This window comes from Bos grunniens, chromosome 4 (genome assembly GCF_055505025.1).
Source record: "Bos grunniens cultivar Pamir isolate PY7600 chromosome 4, Bosgru_T2T1.0, whole genome shotgun sequence".
Classification (NCBI taxonomy): domain Eukaryota; kingdom Metazoa; phylum Chordata; class Mammalia; order Artiodactyla; family Bovidae; genus Bos; species Bos grunniens.
The window spans coordinates 55607191-55624423 of record NC_141168.1 but is presented as its reverse complement, the minus strand read 5'-3'; the positions used below and the strand labels follow the sequence as shown (position 1 = coordinate 55624423).

The 17233-nt window shown below is 39.4% G+C and overlaps 1 protein-coding gene across 15 annotated transcripts in view; it reads left to right on the top strand.

The window, feature by feature from the left end:
* The window catches only part of PDE1C (phosphodiesterase 1C), a 642269-nt gene that overhangs the window by 500705 nt on the left and 124331 nt on the right, over positions 1 to 17233 (top strand). For all 15 annotated transcript variants that reach the window (XM_086396479.1, XM_086396463.1, XM_086396468.1 and 12 more), the window contains one exon: positions 16119 to 16232. In XM_086396479.1, the coding sequence (XP_086252605.1) occupies positions 16119 to 16232 (114 nt within the window). The remainder of the gene's footprint in view (positions 1 to 16118; positions 16233 to 17233) is intronic.

Genomic DNA, 17233 nt, shown 5'->3' with positions numbered 1-17233 from the left:
AGGTCATGAGTTTTAGCGTGTCACTTCCTATTCCAGTGATGTCTTTGGAATGGCGTTCAGGGAAATGGGAGGGTGTGGGGACTAAGAGAACAAGGGAAGGGAGACGTCCACCCCTGGTCCATGGAGGGCAGGAGTAAATAGCCCAGAACCAAAGGGACTCACAGAAGTAGCCAGGGCTGTTCACTGAATCTCATTATGTTTGACTGTAAATTTGAAGACCAGTCCCAACTCTGATAAAGATGCTCATGTTGTTCTCGTTTCACACCAGTGAGGGACTGAGCTCAGCCGCTTCTCAGACTCCACTGGGAGGCTCGTAATCAGGGGTCACACTTACTCTGTGTGGCCGTAGGCTTTGCTGGGCAGTGGACAGAGCAGGTGCCCTCTCTGCTGTGATGCCAGGCCAGAGATATCACTGAGCCCCAGTTGTTTGTGTTGGTAGCCTGGTAGAGAGAAAGGAAAACTCCTTTAGAAACATTTGACAGCATAGGCTTGAACGCAATCCTCCTTCCTCAACATTTTGCAGATCTCCCGGATGCTTCTAAAGAGTCGATATCAAGTATTGAACGTTACGTGCTGTCTTGGTGTCTCTTTTTCCTTTAATAGAGAATCATTCAGTGGAACTGTTTCTTCTTCTTTCTAGTCCCTGAGACAAAGTCTAAAGCTCTTCTGAAAAAAAAAGTCCTTATTTTTTTTACATTCAATAAATAGGACATATTACGATACCACATAGGTTCAAGTGTTGTTAAAAAAAATCTTACAGAGTATGTGCCGAGATTTAGGAGGCTTTAAAAATGCTAAATGAGGAAGTTCTAGTTCAGTAGAGGCTCACACTGCTCCTGAGGGGAAAACTCCAAAGAATTAGAAAAATTTTTAAACCATAAAAATTACCATCATGAACAGTGAGGAATAGTTTACTTGGGGCAAGCAGAGTGCTTTATCCATATTGATCCATTGGCATTTGCTATGATTACTGCTAATTCCTTTGTAAATCAACTCTTCTTGAAGCTTCTGACAGAAAATAGATAATAGGGGATGACTTTGGTTCCTAAATATTTATGGGAGTTGGGTCCTGTATTATTAGCATTTACCTTATTCAGTTACCTGAGCTAGTCAAGCTTGTGTTTTTTCTAACTGCAGGGGTGGGGTGGGGGAATGTTAGGTGTAGGGGGGTGTTAGGTGTAGGGACAGGCAAGAAGATGGGTGCTATTTTAATAAAAGGAAAATAAAACAAGTTCGAGCCTTAATATGCAAAGACATGGAGGCAGTGCTGGTGAGTGAGATAATAATGTCTGAATAAAAAGTCTCCTGAGCTCTTTTTCTTCTTATAATGTGTAGCAAAATAATGAAATTTCTGCTTTGGACACATTCAGTTATTAGAATTTGCTAGAGCAGACTGACAGTGTATGATAATAATGATAATAACAAACACTACAGATCCATACCTGCCCATACCTGCCCCCTACTCCCAAAATATTGCAAAGGGATTTATGGTTTGCAGGAAATTGAGTGGCAATTTGCTTGAAAACAAATGTCAAAAGTTAGGAATGTGCAAATTGTTTTCCTATTTGATTGGAAACAACTATACAGTGCAACATAATCACATGCAGGCACCACAGGCGCAGGTTCTTTCACACGCCAACTTACCCTACTGCATCAAGCCTCAGGCCTGGCTTGGAGCTTCCTCCTTTACAAGCCCTTCATGGCCACTCCCTGGTGGCTTAGACGGCAACTCATCTACCTGCAATGTGGGAGACCAGGGTTCAATCCCTGGGTTGGGAAGATCCCCTGGAGAAGGAAATGGCAACCCACTCCAGTACTCCTGCCTAGTAGGAGTAGGAGTAGATGGAGGAGCCTAGTGGGCTACAGTCCATGGGGTCACAAAGAGTCAGACACGACTGAGTGACTTCACTTTCTTTCTTTCTTTCATGGCCCCTCGGGGTAGTAAAATTAACCTCAGAATAAAACAAGCTTCTGAGGATGAACTGAAAGAGGGAAAGAAAATGCAAGAAAGGAGAGGGCCCCACACTTCAGAGGGCCCAAGGGATTGTGGCCAGCAAAGGTGGAATCAGTGACCCCTTAGTTGAGTCCCTGGGGTTCTGCCTCCCTCATCTTATTTGTGTGCTGACCACTTGCTGGCGTCTCAGTTTCCTCAGTTGTTCCTGAACACCTCTAGCATGAAATCTTGAGTCTGTCTCTGTTTCTCACCAAGCTTCAGGCATCCCTGGAGGTAAGCCCTCCTTGGGTCCTCTCCAAAGCCATCAGAGATGGTGAACAGCTCACCTGTGAATGTCTCTCTCCCACGATACAGGAGAGGCCAAAGGGGAGGATCTGGGAGACAGACCCTAAATGTGTCACATGAACAGGGAGGCCCTTATGAAACCTGCAGGATAAAGGCAACTCAAGTGCAGCCTTGGACCTGATATTGATATCCACCTCAATATTGCATGAGCTGGAGGACTGTGTCTCTTTTTTTAAATTAAGCTTTTTATTTGGAGATAACTGTAGATTCACACAAGGAACAGTAACAGAGAGACTTCCATGCACCCTTTGTGCAGTTTTCCCTAGTGGCAACGTGTTGCAAAACCATGGTACAACCAGGATGTTAACATTAGCACAATACACCAACCTTCTTCAGCGTCCCCCAGTTTCATTGTACTCCTCTGTGCGTGTGTTTAGTTTTATGCAATTTTATTCTGTGTGTAGATTTGTGCATCCATTATTACACTCAAGGCACAGAATTATGCCATCATGACAAGACTCTTTTTTACAAGCATCTTCATTCTACATTCCTCTCCCTCTAAACCCTGGCAACCGCTAACCTGTCCTTCATGTCATAATTCTGTCATTTCAAGAAGTTTTATATTAATGGAATCATATAGTATTTAACCTTTGGGAACTGGCTTTTGTTATTCAGGATCATTCCCTTGAGAACAGTCTCAGTTTTATTAGAATAACTGGGAGGTTACCTCATAGTCAGGCTAATTATGTCTCTCAGTTCAATGGATTATAAAGTTAACAAGTCATTTTAACATACAGTATTTCATGTAATCATCTCAGCAGAGTAGAAACAAAAGGCTTAAAAGGAATGACAAGCATGGGTGACAGGACTCTATTTTCTAGCTGTGGCGGAGATGGGCTGGCTCTCCACCCAACCTGCTTTCTCATCCTCCAGGGCATTCACCTGGACTACATCTCCCACCTTCTTTTTAGGAAAGATGTGGCCATGTGACTGGATTCTGGGCCATGGCAAGTTTATGCATATATATATATATATATATATATATATATATATATACACACACACACACACACACACACATATATGTATACACACACACAAAGTAATTGTATAATGGTACAGTACAAAAGCAATTGTATAAACACATATATAAAGCAATTGTATTTATATATGCTGATATATAAATATATTTATCTCTGTAAATAGGTTCTATTACCATATTTAGGTGATGAGTTCCAATCCAGCCTCTCACACATGTCCTTCCATCTTCTTTTTCCTTCTATGGCAATCTTGGAAACTTAGGTGGAACTTAGTGGAGCCATCATTGGGCCCACAATCCTGATTTAACTCTCCGGGATCTCTTGACCTTCAGAGTTCTGAGTCACCAGGGGTGTGGGGATGGCCACTGCGGATCTGGAGGCCAAGGAGGGGAGGGAAACAATAGCAGACTAACACTTCCTTTCTTGCCATTTCCTCCCAGGTCTGGTGGGGCTGCCTTCTGTCCTATTGCATGGACACACACTGCCCGGCCCTCACACGTTCAAAGCAGTGTCCTTAAGTGACCTGAGGAGTTTCTCACAGTTTTCTTTGAGTTTTGTTTTTTATTTCTATAATTCTCCTGGAAATTAATTTTAAGGAAGAGAACTGTGCTAATTCAGCATCTCTTTAACCATTCTTTGTAGATTTTATGTTTAACTTGATACTATTTCTATTATTGGGCTTCCGTGGTGGCTCAGACAGTAAAGAATCCACCTTCAATGCAGGAGCCTCAGTTTTGATCCCTGGGTCAGGAAGATCCTCTGGAGAGGGAAGTGGCTACCCATTCCAGTATTCTTGCCTAGGAGATCCCATGGGCAGAAGAGCCTGGTAGGCTTCAATCCATGGCGTCACAAAGAGTCGGACATAACTGAGCGATTAACAGACACACACATTTACACTATTACAAGAAAAAAGTGAGGGAATAAGTAGTCTTAGATGCATTTAACTAAAACTGTGTTTTGGGCATGGTCAGATTCCTGTGAGTTTGCTGGGTGAGTGAGCTTTAGCTTTTCTGATAATCATACCAACACAATGCAACTCAGATTGAGTAAGGGACTGAATTCAGGAAAGGCAAGTGAGGGAGCCATGGAGTTGGGTTGACTCTTAAGATGCAGAGGAACATGTCTCTGTGTTGTTCCAATCTTCCTGAATGTTCCTGCAAGCTTCCTTCCCATTTCTGCTCATCTTCTTTCTCTCATTACCACCATTCAAAGATGTTTTTAGTTCTTCTCATTTTTTTAGTCTATTGAAACAGATGTTTTTGAAGTGGAATGTTTATCAGCAGAGGAAAGGGATGGTAATTCTTTCCACATGAATAGCTGCAAATGAAAAATGGCTTCTGGAACTTACCTTTTGGCAGCCTGGCAGTATTTCATCTACTTTTCCCTCCACAGTCTGCAGCATGGCCTGTGGTCAATTCTGAATGATGCTTATTCACAGCTTTTCTTTTATTTCTTTTTCCTGAAAAACAATGACCAAAAGAGTGGGTTCATATATTAACATGCTTTTCCAATAATCTCTGCCAACCTAGAGTCAGACTGCAGGTTTTTTTACACTGTTTCCTTTTAAAAAAATATGTGAGCTGGGTGATGGTAAAAACAAGTAAGGGATAAACTGGAACTAGTTCTTTAGATGGAGAAGGAAATGGCAACCCACTCCAGTATTCTTGCCTGGAGAATCCCAGGGACGGAGGAGCCTGTTGGGTGCCGTCTGTGGGGTCGCACAGAGTCGGACACGACTGATGCGACTTAGCAGCAGCAGCAGCAGTTCTTCAGAAGACCAAAAATGACAGTGGGGAGAACTCCTTTCTAAATTACTGTGTTGTGTTACTGCGAGAACTGCAAAGTAATAAAGTTGATATCAACTCTAAAGGGACTGAGACTTAAACCCTGGGTCGTAATACTTCTGGAAGTGAAAATATGAGGCTTCTCTTCAACCAGCAGTGCTTTTTGCCTGGTGTTCACAGATTCCATGGCGTGCACACATACTCACTCACTCAGTCTCACACCCATGCATCCTGAAGGGAGATTTACTTGGTTGAAAAGTAACTAGGAGAAGGCAGAATACGCAGGACTACTCCATGGCATAGCCTCATGAAAGCAAAAGGAATGCAAATATTCATTAGAAAACCCACAGTGACCAGGAGAGTTTGTAGTGTTTTCTTGAGTGGACATCTGAAGAATGGATCTATGCTAATGGGATAGAAAAATCACACATAGAGTAGGATAATCAGAAAAGTATTTATATTTAGTTTTTAAATTTTTCTTGCAGCAGATTTCTTTGCCTCCTTACGTTGTATTTATGTTACTATCAAAGCATGTGTGTCAATCCTTACATATGCCAGCTGGATGTTGAGAGGAGAGGGCTAGAATAGTGAGGTGGTCAAGGGTACAGGCCCAGATTAAATGCTTTATAATTAATCTTGATATTTGGTAATATAAGTCCTTCAGGTTTGTTCTTTATAATCAAAACCATATTTGGCATATTTGGTTGTTTGCGTTTCCAAATAAATTTTAAAATCAATCTGTCAATTTACATCAAATGACCTGTGATGAATTTGTTGGGATAACATTGACTCCATAGGTAAATTTAGGCAAAATTCATATTTCTAAAACATTGAGTTTATAATTTATGAACATATACTATCCTTATGTTTATTTAGGCCATTTAAATTTCTCTCAATATATCTTCCCCTGGAGAAGGAAATGCAACCCACTTCAGTGTTCTTGCCTGGAAAATCCCATGGATGAAGAGCCTTGTGGGCTATAATCCACGGAGTCGTAAAGAATGACTGAACACGTACACACATACAATAATATCTTACAGTTTTCGTAGGGTACTTTTTTATATGTTGAAGGATTTGTTTTTAGATACTTTTTATGTTGATGCTTTTGTAGATAGTACCATGTTCTAATTGTTTATTGCTGTTTTTCTAGTTATCTTGCTTAATTCACCTTTTGATTTTAATAATTTATTTGTGAATTATTTTAGGTATCCTATCTTAAGTATTATTTCATCTGTAGTGACAGTTTTATTTTTTCTTTCAAGTCCTCATATCTTTTATCCATTCTTTTTTCTTATTAAACTGGTGAAAAATTCTCATACAATCTTGAAGAGAAGTAGTAGTATTAGAGCTAATTCAATAGGAAAGTTTTCCATGTTTCAGGATTGTGTATGATTCTTTGCTATATCATTTCTGTTTTAAAGACCCAGTATTGGAAATTCACGTTCATTCCTTTGCTGAGATATTTATCACTTACATGCTTTCTCTAAGTCTTTTATGATGATCATATGATTTTTCTCTCTTATTCCTGTTAAAATAGTGAATAACGTTTATTCATTGATTTAAAGTGTTAAATCAACCTTGGATTCTTGTAAGTTTGCTTGGATTCTTACTGTTTGCTTTCTTTTCTATCACTGGATTTAATTTGTTAAAATTTCATTTAGGATGTTTGCATCTATGTTCATAAGAGAAACTGTCTTGTAATTCTTTTCCTATGATGTCCCTGTTTGGTTTTGGAATCAAGAGTATGTTGGCCCCATAAAATGAGTTGGAATATGTTTCTGCTTTTGCTTTTCTCTGAAAGACTGTGTCAGTTCCTCTTCGAATGTTTAGATGAATTCATTGATAAAGAGATTTAGCACTGTAGTTTTGTTTGTGGGAAACAGTAAACTATGGATTCAGTTTCTTTGCTAAGTATAGAAATATTCATATTTTATCCTTTCTTCTGTCAGTTTTGATAAATTTTCATGTAATTTTCCCTTTTTATCTAAAATTTTAAATGTATCTGCAGGAAAGTACTTGTGATATCCTTTTATTACAGATTTGTAGGATGTTGTTTTTGATGTTGTCTACTTGTGCCTTTTGTTTTCTCTTGATCAGTCTTGTGTGACCTTTAATTAAGATTTCAAAAATATAGCTTTTGTTGATTATCCCTGTTATTAAGTTTTTTTTCCTACTAAAGTTTTGCTTTTGTGTTTATTTTTTGCTATCTTTATCAAAAAAAGATGTTTCTATTGATTATTTCTGTTTTTAAGTTTGTTTCTACTGAAGTTTTGCTTTTACTTTATTTGAATTTATTTTTTCTTTTTAAAATTTCTTGAGGTGGATAGTGAAGTCACTTATTTTCAGATTTTTTCCTTTTCTCATATGTCCACATAAGGTCTATACATTTCCCTCTAAGTAGTACTTTACTTGAGTAATACAGGTTTTGATGAATCATATTTTTATTAGCGTTTAAAATTATATTCTGATTTAATCTTTGATTATTTAGAAGTTTCTTCATAGATTTTCAAGCTTTTGGAGTATATCTAGACATTTTTTTTTGCTACTGATTTCAAGCTGAGTTCCACTGTTGTCATAGAACATTATCTGTATGATTTCAATTAGCTGCAACTTGCTGAGGCTTCTGCTGTTACCCAGCATAATGTCAGTTTTGATGACTTTACATGTGTGCTTGAAGAGAATGTTTTATTTTGCAGCTGGGTATAGTGTTCGGTATATGTTCAATTATGTCAGTTTTATGAATGATATGATGTAAAATCTTCTATAACCTTACAATTATTTTTATTAGTTAGTAGATTATAAGAGAGGCATGAAAAAATACAGATATGAACCTACGTACCAATTTTGTTTTCTTCAGTGAAACGATAATTAGACCCCGATAATTGACTTAAATCTCTTTGTATGTCTGCCTCAAGTATGTGTAATTGAGAACCATAAAAGCATTTTTTATTTATGGCATTGACAGTAGGTAAAATTTACATAACTGGGCTATTTTTGCCAGTTTTATTTTTGTTGGTGACTCGATGGACATGAGTTTGAGCAAGCTCCAGGAGTTGGTGATGGACAGGGAAGCCTGGCATGCTGCAATCCATGGGGTCGCAAAGAGTTAGACACGACTGAGTGACTGAACTGAACCGATTCTTTGTTTTGGTTTGGAGGTCAGCTAAATCAGGAAACCGTACGCCTAAAACAAGCCATTTCCCAGAAATTATTAGAAGCAATGATCCGTACTGCCACCTTGGTCATGCAACACCCTAAGCAGAGTGCTGTCACATGAGAGATAATATTCATATATGTTCAGGGTACCAGACAAGCCTAATTACAACAAAAATATATATAATTTTCCTACTCACTGAGTCCCTATGGTCTTCTACTCATCTGCTAGATTGATCTTTCTAAAATGCCAATCTTATCATGCCACTCCCATCCCACTTAAAATTTCTCCAAAGGCTCCCCATTGTCTCCAGGAGAAAATGAAATTTCTTTAGCTTGGTCTGCTAAGTCCACCAGGGTCTGACTTCCACTGTCTTCTAAAGTTTTATCTCTTCTTGTCCCCTGAGTTCCAACCACATTGGGATTCCTTGAATGTATCACTATCTTCCCAGTCCACCAGTTTCTCCATTCCATCTTGCTGGCCTGGCTGATGTCTATCTGGCCTTGATTCAGCTCTGATATCCCCTCCTCTAGAGAGGGCCTTGTGACTTGGCGATTCCTCTCCTGTGTGCTTTCTTAGCACCCCTGTCTCATGCTGCCATCACGCTTGCTGTACTTGTGGGGTGAGTTCTGATTAGTTGTCTGTCTTCCCTAGTTGAGAGAAGGCAGTGCATATTCCCACTTTGTACTCCTGGAGCCTATCACAGTACCTGCATTCAGAGAGCACCCAGACAAGGCTGAAGGGATGTTTCAAGGACCACAATGTTAATTATGGAAACAAACAGATATCCAGAAAAATATTCAAATGGTATCATTGGATGACATTAAAGCATGAGCCTGCAATCCCATTTGGAGGAGTTGTTTCAGTTTGCTTTCTATGGCATTTAGCTAAGTGGCAGGAATGGGAGTGACATAGAGGAAACAGGTGTGTGGAAAGTACACAGAGACGCCTTTGGTTTGCAAATACATGGATGTGATGAACTGAGATGGTGGTTTTTTTTATTATTCAAATGAAGTTTTAGGGCTCATGATTCACTGGGGCATGGACGGGAAGTGCTGTAAAGGATCCAGTTCCTTTTGACATTCTTTCAAACTAAACAAAGCCTGTCTGAGACAACAGCCTTTGTAGGCTACACTGGCATTTTAGGACTGCTTATCCATTCTCAGGGAGAATAACCTTGGACAGAATGGACAGATAGAAGAAAGCATGTTTCATGGCTTCTTATTCCAGTCTATTTTTGCTTGTGTTTTTCTGATTTCATTCTAGCAGCATTTAAAGCTCAATAAATGTATGTGCTCTTGAAGCCTAGTGTTGAAGGGTTTTGCAGACCTCACTTGGATAGGGAATTGTGCCAAGTCCATTTTAGGGTGCTTGTCTAAGTTATACAGTTGAGTCAAAAAGTTGCTTCCTAATAAAGTCAACTTTGTTGGTCCTAGAAATTATCTTTGTGGGAAAAGAAAAGAGACTTTGTCTTTTCCACTTGCCTTCCACGTTCCAAAATACAGTGAGCAGGTCTTGCCTCATTTAGTGTCTCTCTTCCAAAAGTTTTCTGTAATCCAAATAATGACATGGTCTCCAAGTGTTCATCCAGGACTTGCACTGGACCTGAGGGTACTGGGAGCCGAAGGGATGTAACGTTTCATCATATGCCTTGCAGCAGAGAAGCTTAGAGAAAGCAAAGTGTTTATGTGGAGAAATGGAAGACTCATGTAAAGATGGCAGAGGCTCATCCACAATGAAATTATACACTATCTTAAGAGAAAGGCTGCTTCCCTGATGGTTCAGCAGTAAAGAACCTGCCTGCCAATGCAGGAGATGCGTGTTCAATCCCTCAGTTGGGAAGCTCCCCTGGAGGAGGAAATGGCAATCCATTCTGGTATTCTTGCCTGGGAAATCCCATGGACAGAAGAGCCCAGCAGGCTATAGTCCAGGGGTTCACAAAGAGTAGGACATGAGTGAACACACACACACACACGTGCACTTAACGAGAAAGGCATCTAGCCAAAGTTTGAAAGTGTGAGCTATTCCTAAAATGGTGTTGCGCTTCTATACTGGAACTATTATCTGGCAGCCACAGTGACAGAAATGGATGGGGTGCTGGAAACTATGAACATTCACTCAAAAGAGAAACTTTATTATTCTTATTGCTTTACATTTCCCTTCTCCCTCCCTCCCTCCCTCCCTTCCTTTAGGTTCCTGGACCAAAAATCCTTTTGAATAGTATTAGAAAACTAGCTGTACTACAGCTTACCATGGGACCTGTCCTTGGGAACACTGGACTTTTAGGTAAAATGAATTAAATGGAAAAACATCCAGACAGACTTTACTGGGAAAAAAAAAGAAGGCACCTGAGCCTTTCTGCTTAACTAGTCTCTCCAAGTCTCACAAAAATTGTTTGTAGTATGGGTATGAAGGATTTTGGCTGTTTTCAGACAACTCTTAAGATGGATTGAGCTTTAGGGTAAACCTGTACTATGATGAAAAATAGGTAAGGGTGCCTCCATATTCCCAGAAACCTTAAGACATTTTTCAGTTTTTGAGACCAGTTCATGACTAGTGGTAAAAGAGCTAATTTGAAAGTCTGCTCACAAAGCAGCAATTTCACCAACAGGTAGCCTGTAGGTGGCAGAGTGGGGTGGGGGTCAAGGCAGAATGTTCTAAGAAGTATAAAGGATTAGAGAAGAGGGCGGACTGTGGGGCCAGTGAAGCATCACCCACCTGAGTGCTCCCCTAAAGCCCAACAATATTTGAAAATAGGGATCTGGAATTTCCTAGGGTTTGTGTGGATGGTTTAGTCACTAAGTCACGTCTAACTCTTGCAACCCACTGGACTGTCACCCGCCAGGCTCCTCTGTCCATGGGATTTTCCAGGCAAGAACACTGGAGTGTTTGCTGTTTCCTTCTCCAGGGGATCTTCCCGGCTCAGGGATCCAAGCCGGGTCTCCTGCACTGCAGGCAGATTCTTTACTGACTGAGCTACCAGGTCTTTCCATTTGTGTGGCAGCTGCATAAAGCAGGAAGCCAGCAGCTATGTGGACAGGGAAAGCTGTAACTTACACCTGTGACAGGTCCTAGTCCGAATAGGAGCTGGGTATATAGAAAGTTGGTCACTATTTTTTTTCAATTCTTAGTCTTTTTGTTGTCGGATTTCATTCTTTTTAACTACATCTTCTCTCAGTATGTCCACTTTTATTACCTGTGATTTCAGCCTTCACCTTTGTTTCTCAGATCTGTTTTCTTGAATTTTATTGAACACAAAGCAGATGCTCTCTAAAATTTACGTGTGTTTTCAGTAGTGAATTTTTCTTTTCAAAAGTGAGTCCTTTCTCTGCAATTTGAAGATGATTCTCTACTTTTTTTTTTAATTGCTGAATCTTTTTGGAATTTTTTTTTTTCCTGGTTAGTTGTCCTTGAATAAAAAGAGGTGAATGTCTCTGGGTGTTTTCCATAACACCATGGGTGTGTTGGCATAGATTGCCTTCATGTCTGCCAGAGTGTTGGTGGACCTTTCACTCATCTCATCTAGAGAGATGGAGTGAATATGAATTTCTAGTAAGTCTTAGGCATCTTGAAGATACCCTTGTTTTATTTTTAAGTGGAAGATAATTGCTTTACAAGGTAGTATTGGTTTCTGCCATACATCAGCATGAATCAGCCATAGGTTTACACATGTCCCCTCCCTCTTGAAGCTCCCTCCAACCTCCCTCCCACCCTTTGAAGATACTTTATTTTGTGTCATTTCTTCTCTGGGTTTGTAGAAGCCACTGGGCTAGGGGTTTGCTTCTGTTTACAGCTCTCTGTTGAGTAAGGCTGGATTACTGGGTTGTAATCCAGCAGGTCACACTGGTTGGCTTACGCTGGATACATAGGTGTGGCTGTGTTCAGTGTCTGTCCAGCTCTACTGGTGACTACATCTAGTTGAAGCCCTATGCTGCTGATTTTCTGCTCGTTGTGACATGATGCCTGGGGCTTTCTGGGGAGATGATTTTCAGTGCTGCTGATCTGAACTGCTGAGTGGGAGCACCACCCCGGGTCTGGCCTGGGGTCCTGGACTACATATTGCAGATTGATGTACAGCTCTTCACGACTTGATCCACAATACTGTACTTTCATGACTTAATTCTCCCAATACTGTACTTTCCCTGGATTGGGAATTATTAAGAATGGATATAAAATGATATTCCATATAGTGTTCTTAGTAATTTCAATTGTTTTTGACTGATTATAATTAATTTTTAGTTCATAAAAGTGACACAGGAAGCATTTATACTATGAATAGGAACTTATCTAGAAAAGAAGGGTCAGTCGTTTTCACGTGTAGTTGTCTTTGTATAATGAGCATTATATTTCACCTGCCACTCCTTTTTAATGTTTTTAAACTACTTGTCCATTTTGTCAAGGTTGGCTTTGTTACATTTAAGTCATAAATCAAGAATCCATTTAATTGGAGACCCACAAATCTATCCTCCTTGAAAGGTCACTATCCCAGAGTTTGCCTTAGAGTATTTGTTTTTGTTTTCTGTAAAAGCATATGAATGATGAAATTTTGAGCTTGTCCACACCTGAGAATATATTTGTTGGCTTCATATATACATGACAATTATACTAAATATAGGTAAATATTTGTTGGTGTTTAGTCGCTAAGTCATGACAACTCTTTGTGACCTCATGGACTGTAGCCCACTAGGCTTTTCTGTCCATAGAGTTCTCTAGGCAAGAATACTGGAGTAGGTTGCCATTTCTTTCTCCAGGGAATCTTCCCAGACCAGGGATTGAAACTATGTCTCCTGTGTCTCCTGAGTTGGCAGGCAATTCTCTACCACTGAGCCACCAGGGAAACCCATAGGTATATCTAGATATCTTGAATTTTGCTGTATTATTCTCCAAAACTGGTATTGTTATTAAATTGGTTTCTGATATTGGGCATGGTGGAAGTCTATGGCTAGCTTGAATTTTTGTTACTTTGTAAGTAATATATTTTTCTTAATGTTTTCTTTTTTAATTTTCAGAGATAAAAAATGACAACAGAATATGTTGGATTTTTTTCTGGTTTTATTTGATCCCTTTTCATCTGCTTTAAAGGTTTTTCCTCACTCTAGGAAAACTTATTTGATTAAAGCTGCTTCTGTTTGTTTCTTAGGGACGTCCTTTTGTAGGAAGAGAGAATCATCTGGTTCTTACTTCTATTCATCTTATATGTTCCCTCATAATTTTTTGTGTTTTGTCTTCTCTTAGGTTTTGAGAACTGCGATGGGTCCTATTTGAAATTCATATCAAACCCTGGTAGAATCTTTAAGCCCTAAATTAAGGGAGAAAGTTTTTAGAAAGCTTACATTTACCCTCATTTTACTTTGCCAGTGGAGAGTCCACACAGCCTATTGGGTAGTTTGGCTTCTGAAGTGAGAGTCAGAATTAGAGGCAGACTTAGCCAGGAACATTTTTTGCTAAAGAGCTTCCATTCCTTATTTGGAACAGTTCTCAGGGCTTGCTTCTGCGGTCTCCCCATTCTTTGGCAGGCTGGCTGTCCAGTGTGTGTGAGTGACTGGTACACCCTTCCATGCCAGCTCCCTGTCTTGGGCTGCCTGGGAAACCAGAACACTTCCTAATGCTGCTAATGGGATCCATAGGCTGACTCTCACCTCCAAGAGTGCAGAGGCCTCTGCTTATTTCCTTTGCATATTTCCCTTTTGCATGATGGAGATTCACAAGTCAGCTAGCCATTACCCTCCATCTAATTTCTTTTGTATTTTACATCACTGAAATTCCTGGAAATTTCTTTTGTATGGCTTACCCTCTTGTCTACTTTATAAGGTTGATCCTGAGCTTTTCCTCCTTCATGATTGTTTATCATTTTCATGTAGATCTGGAGGGGAGTAGTTTATGCCTTGTGGAGAAGTTGACCTGTCCTGCCTTTATGAATGCAAGCCTGAGAATATTTTGAAGTCAAAAAAGTGGAAATGGCCTTGGGAAATGGATACTTGATAATAATCTTAAGTATCCTGATAGGATGACTCTCCTGTGGTTATCTGTGATGACCAAGGCCACTGAATAACAACAATGGCAATAATGATAACAAATGCCTTCTAAAATAAGCAGTGGTAAATGGGGGGTGTTAGTCAAAGAGTACAGACTTCCAGTTATATAATAAATAAAATCTGGACATCTATATATAACATGATGGTTATAATTAGCAAGCATTGTTGTTGTTCTTTAGTCGCCAAGTTGTGTCTGACTCTTTTTGACCTCATGAATTACAGCACACCAGGCTTCCTTGTCCTTCACTATCAGAGTTTGCTCAAACTTACGTCCATTGAGTTGGTGATACCATCCAACCATCTCATCCTCTGTTGTTCCCTTCTCCTTCCTTCAATTTTTCCTAGCATCAGGGTCTTTTATAATGAGTCAGCTCTTCACATCAGTTGGCCAAAGTATTGGAGCTTCAGCTTGATCATCAATCCTTCTAATGAATATACAGGGTTGATTTCCCTTGGGATTGGTCTGATCTCTTTGCAGTCCAAGGGACTCTCAAGAATCTTCTCCAGCACCACAGTTCAAAAACATCAATTCTTTGGCGCTCAGCCTTCTTTATGGTCCAGCTCTCATATCCGTACATTACTACCGGAAAAACCATAGGCTGCCATTTCCTACTCCAGGGGATCTTCACGACCCAGGCATCAAACCTGCATCTCTTGGGTCTCCTGCATTGGTGGGCTGATTCTTTAGTACCAGTGCCGTCTGGGAAGTCCAAATACATTCAAACTCAATCTTGTCCTCAAAGTGACGTTGTTTGCTGGCTGTCAAACAGCCTGAAGAGTTGTGCAATCTCCAAATCTCTGCAATATGTACAGTGTTCCCAGTTTCTGGTCTTTGATAATCTGTTGGCATTTTATTGTTCTCATATGTAGGAAGTCTGTCTCTGTGGGGATGATGTTCATATAAGTAAGAGGAGAGTTTATTGTTTCTCTTACACCGTCTGGAACTTGTGCATGCTCAGTTGTGTCTGACTCTTTGGGATTGCATGGACTGTAGCCCACCAGGCTCCTCTGTCCATGGAATTCTCTAGGCAAGAATACTGGAATGGGTTGTCATTTCCTACTCCAGGGAATTCTTGAAGAGCAGTGGGAAAGGTCTTGTCCTCAGTACCTCAGTTTATCATCCATACTCCTTTAAAAAACAAAACTAGGGTATTTATCTGCTCCTAGAGTAATTCTTGGAGAAGGAAATGGCAACCCACTCCAGTATTCTTGCCTAGAGAATCCCATGGACTGTAGCCTGGCAGGCTTCTCTGTCCATGGGGTTGCAAGAGTCGGACATGACTTAGCGACTAAACCACCACCACAGCACCACCAGAGTAATTCTTCCTGTCTAGTAAAAGAGTTTGCCTTCTTGTATTCCTTCTGCAGCCCTCTGTGGTGATTTTGGTGCTCTAAGTCTCATTGCCTGTCTTGGAACGCCTGTGGGCCATGAGACTGCTGTTCTCTATGGTCACAGCTGAACAAAGTACCTTCAACTGAAGCAGTGTTTGGTGATGTTGCTGGTCATGCTTTACTCTTTCCAATTAGGACCAAAAAGAATTAAAATCAGAAAAGAAGCAAAATTATTGATAATTTAGGAAACTGTTAGAAAGATGAAAGGTAGTTAGAAACTGAGGGGCAAGGTCAGTCCTGGTAGATGAGAACATTTTTGTTCCTGATTTCATAGTGGGGAAAAAAAAAGTGTGAATTTATTTTATAACTTGCTTCTTTCAGAAATAATGGTTTCATCATTAGATTTGTATTTTCTTTTCATATATATTGGGATAAATAAAAACATTTAATGGCTATAAACTGTTCACTCTAATTGTAGGATTATTTTTTGTTTCTTCTATTCTAATTGAATCATGTCTCTTCCCCCACCTCCAGGTTACGATCTTTGGTCAAACAGTTAGAGAGAGGGGAGGCTTCAGTGGTAGATCTCAAGAAGAATTTGGAATATGCAGCCTCCGTGCTTGAATCTGTGTACATTGATGAAACCAGGTGAGCTAAAATGGCAAGAAGTCGATGATAAATTTTCTATTATATGACTTTTTGAAATGTCCCACATGGCAAGTAGGTGGTAACATTCAAATGATTGGTTTGATTTGAGATTTAGTTTTCACAAATGGGGTAGATTTGGATATCACATATCCTCTGTACATCCTCATTTATAAAAGGATTACTAAATTTCTAATCAAATGTGGAGTTCTTGTGGAATTATTACATATTATTCATCTCAGCCTAAAAATTGCATTCAAGTTTTAGTTCATGATGTCCATGTGTAAACGGAAGGTTTTGAAGGGTTGAAGAAGCATTTGTTTTCTTAAACACCCAATATTCCTCCCTCAATCCTTTGATATGTTATTGATTTTCTTAGAAGACTCTTTTCACTTGAATTATCCATAAGTACCAAAGCACTTCCAGTTACAAAAATTTGCTTTTCTTTGAAAAACATTGAATTGGTAAATATGAAAGGCTTTTCTTGGTTTTACCTAGTTCAGAGAAGCTCCACCATTAGTATTTTTGATGACTAACTTTTCTATGCCAAATTTCAATCTGATAGGATTTCCCAGTACTTTAAGAATTGTGTGGTTTAGTTTTTGGTGATACGCTTGGTTCCTAATTTAAGGAAATTTGATACCATGGTTTTTTTTGTTGTTGTTGTTTTTGTTTTTTTTACTAAATGTTGTATATTTCTCCCTTACCTTCATTGGAGGATCTAAAGAAAAAAAAAAACTCATTGACACCTGTTTTTACTGCTTATTTTTAGTAGGGCTTAACATAAGTATAAAATACAACTTTTAAAGTTTTACAGTATTGTAATTTATTGCTGTTTATGTTCTGTTCTAGCCTAATCCATGATTAGGTCTGAAAAGTCTGCTAAGCACACATGCCAAATCACTATTCTCAAATAAAGAACTGAATTATTTATGAAATTTTGCTTAAATTTAGACATTTAAGTTTCTGTAATGTCGTATCAACTAGAGAGGGTATGAGTATTT